This window comes from Plecotus auritus, assembly GCF_963455305.1.
Source record: "Plecotus auritus genome assembly, chromosome: 3".
In the NCBI taxonomy this organism is placed as follows: domain Eukaryota; kingdom Metazoa; phylum Chordata; class Mammalia; order Chiroptera; family Vespertilionidae; genus Plecotus; species Plecotus auritus.
In genome coordinates this window covers 31,018,044-31,030,333 of record NC_137772.1, presented here as the reverse complement: position 1 = coordinate 31,030,333, position 12,290 = coordinate 31,018,044, and the positions used below count along the sequence as shown (strand labels likewise).

General features: G+C 37.9%; 1 protein-coding gene across 2 annotated transcripts in view; it reads left to right on the top strand.

Annotated features, from left to right (window-relative positions):
- Positions 1 to 12,290, top strand: part of CUL4A (cullin 4A) — a 67,349-nt gene that overhangs the window by 47,660 nt on the left and 7,399 nt on the right. For both annotated transcript variants that reach the window (XM_080662969.1, XM_080662970.1), the window contains 5 exons: positions 2,436 to 2,540; positions 3,095 to 3,205; positions 3,312 to 3,397; positions 3,747 to 3,854; positions 9,786 to 9,899. In XM_080662969.1, coding sequence (XP_080519095.1) covers positions 2,436 to 2,540; positions 3,095 to 3,205; positions 3,312 to 3,397; positions 3,747 to 3,854; positions 9,786 to 9,899 — 524 coding nt within the window. The remainder of the gene's footprint in view (positions 1 to 2,435; positions 2,541 to 3,094; positions 3,206 to 3,311; positions 3,398 to 3,746; positions 3,855 to 9,785; positions 9,900 to 12,290) is intronic.

Sequence of the window (12,290 nt, the reverse complement as noted above, 5' to 3'; positions counted from 1 at the left end):
GCGGGGGCTGGGGCCAAGGCCCTTGCACGAATTTCATGCATCGGGCCTCTAGTGTTGTATAAAAGTGTTGATAGTTCTCTCCCTCCAGGGAGCATGCCCATGGCTCTCCCTTTCACCTCTTCCCCCACAGACACATATCCCCTAACTTATAAGGGGCCCCGAGTCTTGCAACCAGGGGAGCAGTGGGCAGGGGCTAACCCCCTGAACCTGTCTCAAAGGCTTTCTAATCTTTTGACTTCCTAGTGAGCCAAGGTAGCCCAGCCTAGGCTCTCCTATTCCTCATGCCCTTCCTTGTTTCACTCTCCTAAGTATATTTTTGCTGTGAAGAGTAAATTTTTCCTTGCTCTTCTGATAAATAAATAAATAAATAAATAAATAAATAAATAAATGTGTTGAGAATGTGCATCCTTGTCTTTTTCCTGATTTTTGAGGAAAATCTTACAGCTTTACATCATTGAACATGATGTCAGATGGGTTTACGTTGAAGTATGTCCCTCTCTGCCCACTTTGGTGAGAGTTTATCATAAACTAGAGGCCTGGTGCACGGATTCGTGCACTGGTGGGGTCCCTCGGCCTGGCCTGTGGGGATCGGGCTGAAACTGGCTCTCCAACATCCCCCAAGGGGTCCTGGATGTAAAAGAGCGGTTCTTGGGTGATGCACCCTGGAATTGGGCTCCCTCCTCTCTGGTTCCTGGTACATCACCTGAGAATTGTAGCTGCCAAGTCACCGCAGCTCAGCAGCTCCTGTGTTGAGCATCTGCCCCCTGGTGGTCACTGCGCATCATAGCGAAAGGTCAGAGCGTGTGCCCCCTGGTGGTCAGTGCACATCAAAGCTAACGGTTGGACGGTCACTTAGGCTTTTATATATATATATATATATATATATATATATATATATATATACACACACACACACATATATATATATAGATGTAAATTTTACCAAATGCATTTTCTGCATTTATTGAAATGATCATATAATTTTTGTCCTTCATTGGGTTAATATACTGTATCACATTGATTGATGTGCAGAACCATCCTTTCATATCTGGAATAAATCCCAATTGGTCATGGACTATGGGCATTCTAATGTATTGTTGAATCCATTGTGCTAATATTTTGTGGAGAATTTTTACATCTATGTTCATCAAGGATATTGGCCTGTTACTATCTTTATTTATGGTGTCCCTGGCTGGTTTTGGTATCAAGGTAATGCTGGTCTTGTAAATGTGTTTGAAATTGTTCCTTCCTCTTTAGTTTTTTTCGGAAGAGTTTGGGAAGGATAGTAATTTTTTTTTAATATATTTTTATTGACTTAGGAGAGGAAGGGAGAGGGAGAGAGAGAGAGGTAGAAACATCAATGAGAGAGAATCATTGATTGGCTGCCTGGGCATGTGACCTTGACCGGAATCAAACCCGGGACCCTTCAGTCCGCAGGCTGACTCTCTATCCACTAAGCCAAACCAGCTAGGGCAATTTTTTTTTTTTTTTTAATGTTTGGAAGAATTCATCAGTGAAGCCTTCTAGACCTGAATTTTTATTTGTTGGGAGGTTTTTGATTACTGATTCAGTATCCTTACTAGTAATTGGTCTATTTAGGTTTTCTATTTCTAAGATGAAAGTTTTTAGATTACTACTTAATACAATTATGTCATGATAACACCAAAATATATTTAGGATTCATAGAATTTCACTAGTCAGTAAAAGTTTTTAAAAATTTACAGGTGGCAAAGGGTAAAGAAAGATCTATACAGTGATACAAAATTGGCTTGTGTTGATTATTATTAAGGTGTTATGATGGGAACATGGAGTTCATTTTACAATTATCTATTTTTGTATATGTTCAGAATATTTCATAATAAAAATTATAAAGAAAATACGAATAAAAGCAACAATAGAAATTCACAAGATAATTTAATTTGGCTTTTGTGTCACTTTATGGATTATTTTTCTCTAAAGATAAATGTTTAACTCTTGGGAGCTGGGCTTATTAAAGTCTTGGGTTTTCCCTTCCTTAAGCCAGGTCATGGTTGATTTGTGTCAAACAGGAACCCAGAGTAGAATTGCTCTAATCCCTGCATTCAGGGATAAGACATTGTCACCATGGATATAATCACATGAAGCCCTGAAAAAAATCCTTTAAGAGTCTTATCCAAATTTCTTATACCACATCTTGAAGATGGGACATTCCAGTTCCTGAAACAATAATGTGTCATGTAACTGAAGTATCTAATTATTCTCATATGATTTGAAAGGACATATATTAGAACATCAGATATTTGCCTGTATGTCATACTATAATAATATGACTTTGGAAAAGCTCCAGGGTGTTAATGTCCAATTTTGACTTGTAGAAATTAAATTTTTTTCCTATTTAGAAAATGTATTATATAACAAATGATTATTTTTCTAATAATTTGAACTTAATTTTACAGCAAAACATGTTGATTCAAAATTGAGAGCGGGTAATAAAGAAGCAACAGATGAAGAGCTGGAGAGGATCCTTGACAAAATCATGATAATATTCAGGTTTATTCATGGTGAGAAATACTCTTGTTCTTATTAACATTGGGTATATAGAAAATGCTACATAATAAAAAAATAAATATACATATTTGGGCCCTATCTTTTTTTTTTTTTTAAATATATTTTATTGATTTTTTACAGAGAGGAAGGGAGAGGGATAGAGAGCTAGAAACATCGATGAGAGAGAAACATTGATCAGCTGCCTCCTGCACACTCCTTACTGGGTATGTGCCTGCAACCAAGGTACATGCCCTTGACCGGAATCGAACCTGGGACCCTTGAGTCCTCAGGCTGACACTCTATCCACTGAGCCAAACCGGTTAGGGCCCTATCTTTTCTTGAGAAAAATTGACTAAAACATTTCCACTTTCATATTAATACAGGAACTAGAATGATGGCTGCCCATTGATTAAATAAAAAGTATTTTCTTTGTGGAAATTAAACACAAGGATTCAGTGAAATTAGAGCTGGCTTGCATCAGAATGAACATTTCTGAGGGTTTTTTAGCAGTTAAAGTGAACATTTGCATATCAATTATCTAATGTTATTTTCATTTGGTTATAAATAGGTAAAGATGTCTTTGAAGCATTTTATAAAAAAGATTTGGCAAAAAGACTCCTTGTCGGAAAAAGTGCCTCAGTCGATGCTGAAAAATCTATGTTGTCAAAACTAAAGCATGGTAAGCATGTGGAATCGGGTTCTGTCCTACCTCTGGGCTGGGAATTTATTGCACTAACAACATGTTGCTCCTGGTGTTTTTCACCCATCCTTCACTTGTGTCCCAGAGTGTGGTGCTGCTTTCACCAGCAAACTGGAAGGCATGTTCAAGGACATGGAGCTCTCCAAGGACATCATGGTTCATTTCAAGCAGGCAAGTTCTGTTTTTTCAAGTAAAACAGCTTTTTTAAAAGTATCCCACTTTAAAGTATGTGAAATGGTTATGTAAAGTATGTAAATACTTACATAAATTACGTAAAATTCTCATCCTTAAATATTATACTGTTAATGTCTCACGTATTCAAATAACCTAAATTCAAAATGAAAAAGAAAAATAATCCCTGAATATGTATAATGAAAATTTGATTTAAATGAGTTTAATGGTATCTTATATTGGTGACATAACCAAAAAAGAAAAAATATTATGAAGATTATACCATTTGCCTTTTTATAGGTTTTATGATATTCTAAAATTATTTTGTCTTCATTTTCTTTGCTTTTAGTATATGCAGAATCAGAGTGACCCAGGCTCTATAGATCTAACAGTAAATATACTTACTATGGGATACTGGCCAACATATACACCTATGGAAGTACATTTAACTCCAGAAGTAAGTGTTTTAAAGACTATTCATTCTTTGTTTTAAATATATTAGTACTTCCAAAACATTATAAATGTCTTTCTTTGTTTCACCCATACCATGCACAGACATGTTAGTTTTCAAGAATTATTTAGTGTGAGGTTTTTTAAAATCATACACTCAAGCAAAAATCTAAGTGATTGCTTTTGTCCCTGTCCACAGCTCACCCATGTCCATTGGCTAACCATCAAGAAGGCATCAATGCAGGCACTTGTTTTATTGTTTTATTTTTTTAATATATTATTTACTTCAGAGAGGAAGGGAGAGGGAGAGAGAGAAGTCTTGTGAATGGTACTGAGGGTTTATTTATATGTCAGCCACAACTTATTTATATGTCAGCCACATACTCTGAGGATATGTAGATATAAGGGAGAATTCGGGGCTCGGGAACTTAAAATCCAGTGGGGGAAACAGCAGGAGCACCATCAATTACAGTACCAGGTGTTATGGAAAAGGGCTGGTTCCAGTGTGGGATCTAGGAATTAAAGATGAGCAGGGATGAAGGCCTTCCAGCTGAAGGGGCTTCCAGAAAGGGCGAAAGAAAGTACAGACTCATGGCACCTGGCCGCCTGGGTCAGAAATAGTCCCTCTTGAATCTGCTTTTCCCATTTCCGAGACATTATCTTTTCTTGATTTGGTTTGTTTGTTTCTGAACCCACTCGTCATTTGCCTTTTTGTTTTCTTTTTTTATTCTCCATCCATATCCTAAATGCTAACATTGCCCAGAATCGTCCTTCAGCTCCCTTCTCATTCCACACCTTTTCATTGAACTCAGCCCACACCGGCTCAGCCTCCAGCATGTGTGTCCACTTGAATGTACATAGATGACATCCAAGATTTCTCTCATTACCCTTCTCCCTCCCTCCCTGAATCTCTTTATGCTGTGGGAAATGGGGATAGCACCTTAATCAGTTTTTCTATGAGATGTGAGGCCTCTCTATGGCCCAGCTTGCCCACGTGGATGTCATGCTCCCTCTATTCTAAATTTGTAGGCCCCAAACCCACCCACTTCTCTCATCCTCTCAGGCCTCCATGTATAGCCCTCTAAAGGAACCTCCTTCTCCAGAAAACGTCCACACCCTTAACCATCCCCAGCACATGAAGCTTGTTAAAACTTATCTCCCCAGTCACCTTCACCAGAAAGCACTCCCTCAAGTCCTCACCCCACTTCACCCCAGACTCCACCCTGGGCGTGCCTCTCTCATAGCACTGCAAGTTTATTCACTTCTTATTTTATTTTTAAATATTTCAGACTTATAGGAAATTATCAAGAATAGCTCAAAGAATTTCCAGTACCCTTCACTCATTTTTTTTTATCACTGCTCTGTATGCTTCATCATTCTGTTCCTCTCCATATATGTGCCATTTTTCTCCTGGTCCATTTGAGAGTAGATTCATTTTATCCTTAATACTTCATTGATGTATTTTTATTTTTTTGTGAGAGGAGAAAGAGATCAATTTATAGTTCCACTTATTTATGCATTCTCATCAGTTGATCCTTGTATGTGCCCTGACCAGGATCGAACCTGTGGCCTTGGCATATGGGAACAATACTCTAACCCAGCGGTCGCCAACCTTTTGGACCTCATGGACCACCAGTGGTCCTCGGACCACTGGTTGGCAATGGCTGCTCTAATCAACTGAGTTACTTGGACAGGGTTTTACCCTTAATACTTTAGTGGGGTTTTCCCAAAAACATAACCAGAGAATGTTGTCAAATTCAGCTAGTTAACATTGAAGTAATTAATACTTTCATCAATACACAGCCAAGTTCTATTTTTGTCAGTTGTCCCAACTATATCTTTTGCATTTTTTTCTTGGTTTCAGATCCAGTCCAGGACCCCACATTTTCATTTAGTTATGTCCTTTCATCTGTAACAGCTACACAACCTTTCTTTTTCTTTCATGACACTACATGTGTTTGCTTGTTTTATTTTTGTTTTGTTTTTTTTTACAGTTGTATTCAGGATAAGATTTATTACAGCAAAAGTGACATGTTTTTAAAATGCAGGCCAGTTTTCTTATATTATCTCTGTTTGTTTGTCTGATTAGATTCAGTTCATGCATATTTAACCAGAATCCCACATGGGACGTGTCATTTCCTCTCAGTATCATGTCCAGAGGCACACACTATTCTTTTGCTTCCATATAATCATTTGGTTAAGGTGTTACCTGGTTTCTCCATTCTACTGCTGGTATTTTTCCTTTGGTGATTATTAAGTAAATTGTGGGGAGATACTTTAAGACTATGTAAACCTCTTATTTCCCCATCAGACTCTCACCTGCTTGATTCCTGCCTGAATCCATTTTTACCTTGATGAACAGTGATTTTTTTTTTTCTGTCCTTATGAGTATGAATTCATGGAATCTTAAGTTACTTATTTGATGCCAAAATCATCCCATATTTGGCTGGTGGAAGCACTTTTCAGCTGCCTCCTTGTCCTTTCAAAACACCCCTGCATATTTGAGTACTTTTTTATTTTCTGGCAAAAGGTATTTCAGGCTTACCATACTGTATTTTTTAAATTGTGGTAAATATACCTACAACTTACCATTTTATTTTTTTTAATATATTTTATTGATTTCAGAGAGGTAGGGAGAGGGAGAGAGAATTGAAACATCAATGATGAGAGAGAATTGTTGATTGGCTGCCTCCTGCACGCCCCCAACTGGGGATCAAGCCCACAACTCGGGCATGTGCCCTGGCAGGGAATGGAACTGTAACCTCTTGGTTCATAGGTCAACACTTAACCACTGAGCCATGCCAGCCGGGTAATTTGTCATTTTAAAGTGTACAGTTCAGTGGCATTCAATTGTACATCCATCGCCTCTGTCTAGTTCAGAACATTTTCATCATCCCAAATAGATACCCTGGACCCATTAATCAGTCACTCCCATTCCACCCCTACCATACACACACTGCCCCAGCCCCAGGCAACCACTAATTCCTTCTCTGTCTATGGATTGGCCTATACTGGACATTTCACATAAATAAAATCATATAATATGTGGTCTTTTATGTCTGACTTCTTTAACTGTGTTTTCAAGGTTAATCTATGTTGTAGTATGTGTCACTGCTTCATTCCTTTTTAAGGCTGAATAATTTTCCGTTGTTTGGATATACCACACTTCGTTTATCCACTCATCCATTAATGGACACTTGGGTTGTTTCCACTTTCGGCTATTGTGAATAATGCTGCTGTGTGTAATTTTTGTTTGAATAGATGTTGTCAGTTCTTTAGATATATCCCTAGAAGTAGGAATTTCTGGGTCATGCGATAATTCTGTTTAACTACTAGTTTTCCACAGTAGCTGCACCATTTTACATTGCCATCAGCATCACACAAGGGTTCTAATTTCTTCACATCTTCAGTATTTGTTATTTTCAGTTCTTTGATTATAGCCATTTTAGTGTGAGTGATACCCCATTTTGATTTAATTAGCTTTTTCCTAAGAACTAATATTGAGCATCTTTTCATATACTTATTGGCCATTCTTTGAAGAAGTCTATTTAAACCCTTTGCCCATTTTTAAATTGTGTTGTCTTTCTGTTGTTGAACTGTAAGAGTTTTGTTTTTTTTAAAATAGATTTTTATTGATTTCAGAGAGGAAAGGGAGAGGGAGAGAGAGAGATAGAAACATCAATGATGAGAGAGAATCACTGATTGGCTGCCTCCTGCATGCCCCCTACTGGGGATTGAGCCCACAATCCAGGCATGTGCCCTTCACCAGAATCGAACCTGGGACCCTTCAGTCCACAGGCTGATGCTCTATCCACTGAGCAAAACCGGCTAGGGCTGTAAGAGTTCTTTACATATTCTATAGACCCTTATCAGGTATGTGATTTGCAAATACCTTCTCCCATTCTGTGAGGTGTCTTGTTACTTTCTTGATAATGTCCTTTGCACAAAAGTTTTTAATTTTTATAAAGTCCAGTTAATCTGTTATTTCTATTGTTGCTTGTACTATTGGTATCATATCTAAAAAAAACTATTGCCAAATCCACGGTGATGAAAATTTTACCCCTATGTTTTCTTCTAAGAGTTTTATAGTTTTCGCTCTTGCATTTAGGTCTTTGATCCATTTTGAGCCTACAGTCGTAAACTAGCACATAGTAAACACCCAATGTTAGTTGCTATATTATGATTATGATTATCATTAACACATTAGGAATTAATGTCAAGGAAATAATTTTTAGGAAAGGTATGCATTGAATTTTATCACATTATTGACTTAATTTTTAGGTGTGATATGATTTAGTAGATATGCTTTCTAAAAAGAGTCCTTTTAGATATACACTAAAATACTTAAAAGTGAATATACACTAAAATACTTAGAAATGAAATGATACCATGCCTGGGATTTGATGTTGAAGTTGGGTAATGGGGTAAGTATGATTGTAGAGTTGAGTTTGAAGCATGCAGAGGAGTTTGCCAAATAGATATGAGGCAGATAGGCATTTCTAACAGAGGACACCACTTTGACAGAAGCACAGAGGCACTCACAAGTATTTTATACAGAGTGTACAGCAATGAAAATCCCAGACCTGGTTCTGCCCTCTTTTAGCTCTCTGTCCAGAGGAGCTATTCACAAATTGCAATAACTACTATCAGAGCTGAGAGTAGTTGGAGAAGGCTTCTCTGAGGAAGCAGTTCTGAAAAATGAGTCGGTATTGTTAGGAAAGTGGCTTCCCAGATCTGGTAGAGGAGATGTGTGAGAGCCTGAGGGAGGATGACACACTGTGCTCAGTGAAGTAGAAAATGAGACTACAGAGCGTCAAGGGTGGGAGGCATAGGAGAGGCCAGTGAGGTCAGAAGTTTCAGAGGAAAGGGGCTTTAGCAAGCCATGGAAGAATTTTACTCTTAGGAAGAACATGGAAATGGTGCAAAAATGGAGGGAAGGAGGAGGCAATGCATATGCCAGCATGTGTGGAGTGGGTAGAAAGACAAACCAAAGAGGACTCAGAAAGTGTGGACATAGAGACATAGAGACAGGAAGTCCAGGCAATGAGTGTCATAGACACCAGGAGGAAACAGGAGCCTGCTTCATGGGAAGCTGTTGAGAGGGATCATCTCACAAGATGAAGCCTGAGGAGAGCCATTAGTTTTGGCAGCACAGATCACTGGTTACCTGAGTGCAGAGTAAAGCAGATGTGAAAGGAACTAAAGAAAATAATGAGCAAAAGGAAGTTAGAGGAACAGATGTAGTGCACATAAACATTCTAGAGAAACACTATCAGAGGAATAAGACAGTCTGTCCATAAACAGGAACAAGTACAAAAGTGGGAGAGGAAGGGACACCTGGAGGAGGAGGGGGAGCTAGGGGGTTTAAAATGAGATATCAGCAATAACAATACTGGCTGAAAGTTAGCAAGGTGTAAAAAACCTTCCATGAAAATAATGGCTAGCTTATGTCATGTTTCCTGTGCATACACTGTCCTGAGTGTTTTATATTAACCCCCACAGCAGCTCAATGCCCAGGTCTTACCATTACCATGGATCATGGTTCAGAGATGAGGCATTCCAAGGCCCTAAGAGCAGTTAGGAGTCAGTGAGAGCTTGAGCTAAGACCTGGTAAAGATACACCTGGGCCTTAGACAGTGTCTCTGAGGATGGCCACTGTGGTCTTCATTACATATGCTATCAGCCATGGAAGCCTGGGTATAGGGTGTGGAGGTTATAAAATACAACCAGTTTGTAAATAAAACAGTAGTTCCAAGTATTATCCCATTGTGTTAGGGAAAACCCCTATGTCCTAGGTAGTGAACATTTTTCACAGGTAATAGAATCCAGAAAAATAACTGTCAAAACAGAACTGATCTTTTTATTTAGCTGTGAAAAATTGTATATTGAATGATTAATGGTGTTTAGCATAATTAAATTGTTTTCCTTTGCTTGACAGATGATTAAACTTCAGGAAGTATTTAAGACATTTTATCTCGGAAAGCACAGTGGTCGAAAACTTCAATGGCAGACTACATTGGGACATGCCGTATTAAAAGCAGAGTTTAAGGAAGTAAGTTCTTTGTCTATTAAATTTACTTTTTATTTTTATAAGTATGTTAACAGTTTTTAAAATTGTAATTGAACTTTGGTAGCAAAGAAAGGAAAATATTCAGTATAACTCAACATTGCCTTTTGTAGGTCAATAAAATTGGAACAGTTGAAGGATTAATATCCGAATCAATAAGAAGTCAACAGGAATAGAAAAACATTTACCTAATTGAAAAATGAGCAAAGGATGTGGAGAGGCAACTCATAAAAGCAAGACTAAAAAATCAATATTCATGAAAATGTGTTCCACTTTTCTGCCAACCAAAGGGTTGCAAATTAAAACACAATAAAGTGCCACTTTTGATTATGAAATTGATAAAGGCTAAAATTAAAAGAAACAGCAACTCTTGCCCACTGTTGGTGGGATAACATGAGCTTTATGAAGGGCAGTTTGACAATGTGTATCTCAAAACTTCTCAAATCACATGCTTTGTTGTCTTAGCTTCAACTCTGGGAATTTATCTTAAGACCTTTTATCAGGTTAATGAATAAAAATATCTGTTGAAGTGCTATTTTTTAATGGTTTTTTAAAACATATTTTTATTGATTTCAGAGAGAGAGAGAGAAACATCAGTGATGAGAGAAAATCATTGATTGGCTGCCTCCTGTAGGCCTCACTCTGGGGATCAAGCCCACAACCCAGGCATGTGCCCTGAACAGGAATCGAACCATGCCCTCCTGGTTCATAGGTCGATGCTCTGAGCCACGCCAGCAAGGCTGCAGTGCTATTATTAAAAGTGATCATTTAAAAGGGGAAATGCATGCAATGTATTGATAAATGAAAGAAGCATGTCACAAAACAGTCCTTCATATTTGAATTTAACTTCAATTTTATAAATAAACTTATGTACACTAAGCAAAAACCAACAAGATTTCTATTTTGCTGGCTATTATAATACACTATCATAAATTATATAGTTGACCCTTGAGCAACTACAGTTTGAACTGTTTGGGTCCACTTATATGCGGGTTTTATTTTTTAAAAAGTATAAGTGGCAGATAATCTATAGATTCAATGCAATTCCTATCAAGATACCAGTGGAGTATTTCACAGAACTAGAACAAACATTCCAAAATATTTATATGGAACCACAAAAGACCCAGAATAGCTACAGAAATATTGAGAAAGAACAAAGTTGGAGGAATCATGCTACCTGGTAAACTATACTACAAGGCCATGGTAATCAAAACCATGTTACTGGCATAAAAACAGACATAATTGAACAGAATGTAGAGCCCAGAAATAAACCCATGCCTTTATGATTAATTATGTTTGACAAAGGAGGCAAGAACAAACAATGGAATAAATGATGTTGGGAAAATTGGATACATGCAAAAAAGTGAAACTAAATCACCTTAGTACACTATATACAGGAATAAACTCAAAAGGGATTAAAGACTTAAATGTAAGACTGGAAATCATAAAAATCCAAAAGAAAACATAGGCAGTAAAATCTGTGACAATTCTCTTAGCAATATTTTATATATATTTATACACACACACACACATTCACACACTCACACACTCATACTAGAAGCCCGATGCACGAAGATTCGTGCAAGAATGGGCCTTCCTTCCCCTGGCTGACGGCACTGCCTTTGCTCCAGCCCGGAGCCGCCTTTCCGCCTTCCCACGCTGCCCAGAGGCCTGGAGCGGCTGGGGTGGTGCGGAATACCTGTGTCGTCACCATGGCAACGATGCAAGCATCCCACCCTGGGCTGCTCGGTGGTGCCTATGTATGCAAATTAACCTTCCATCTTTGGTGGGTTAATTTGCATACTCTTGATTGGCTGGTGGGCGTTGCGAAGGTACGGTCAATTAGCATGTTACTCTTTTATTAGGTAGATACGTATCTTTGGGCAAGGGAAACCAAAGAAAAAAATAACAAATGGGAATGCATCAAACTAAAATGTTTTTGCACAGCAAAGGAAACCATTAACAAACTGAAAAGACAACCCACTGAATGGGAGAACGTATTCACCAATACATCTGATAAGGGGTTAATATCCAAAATTTATGAAGATTTTATAAAACTCAACACCAAAACAAACAATGAAATTAAAAAATGGGCAAAGGACCTAAAATAGACACTTCTCAGAAGAGGACATACATATGAAAAGATGCAAATTAAAACCACAATGAGATATCACCTCACACCTGTCAGAACGGCTTTCTTCAGTAACTCAACAAATAGTGTTGGTGAGGATGTGGAGAAAAAGGAACCCTTGTACACTGTTGATGGAAATGCAGATTGGTGCAGCCCCTGTGAAAAAAATTAAAAATGGAACTATCTTATGACCTAGTAATTCCACTTCAGGAATATAATCCAAAGAAACCCGAAACACTAATTCC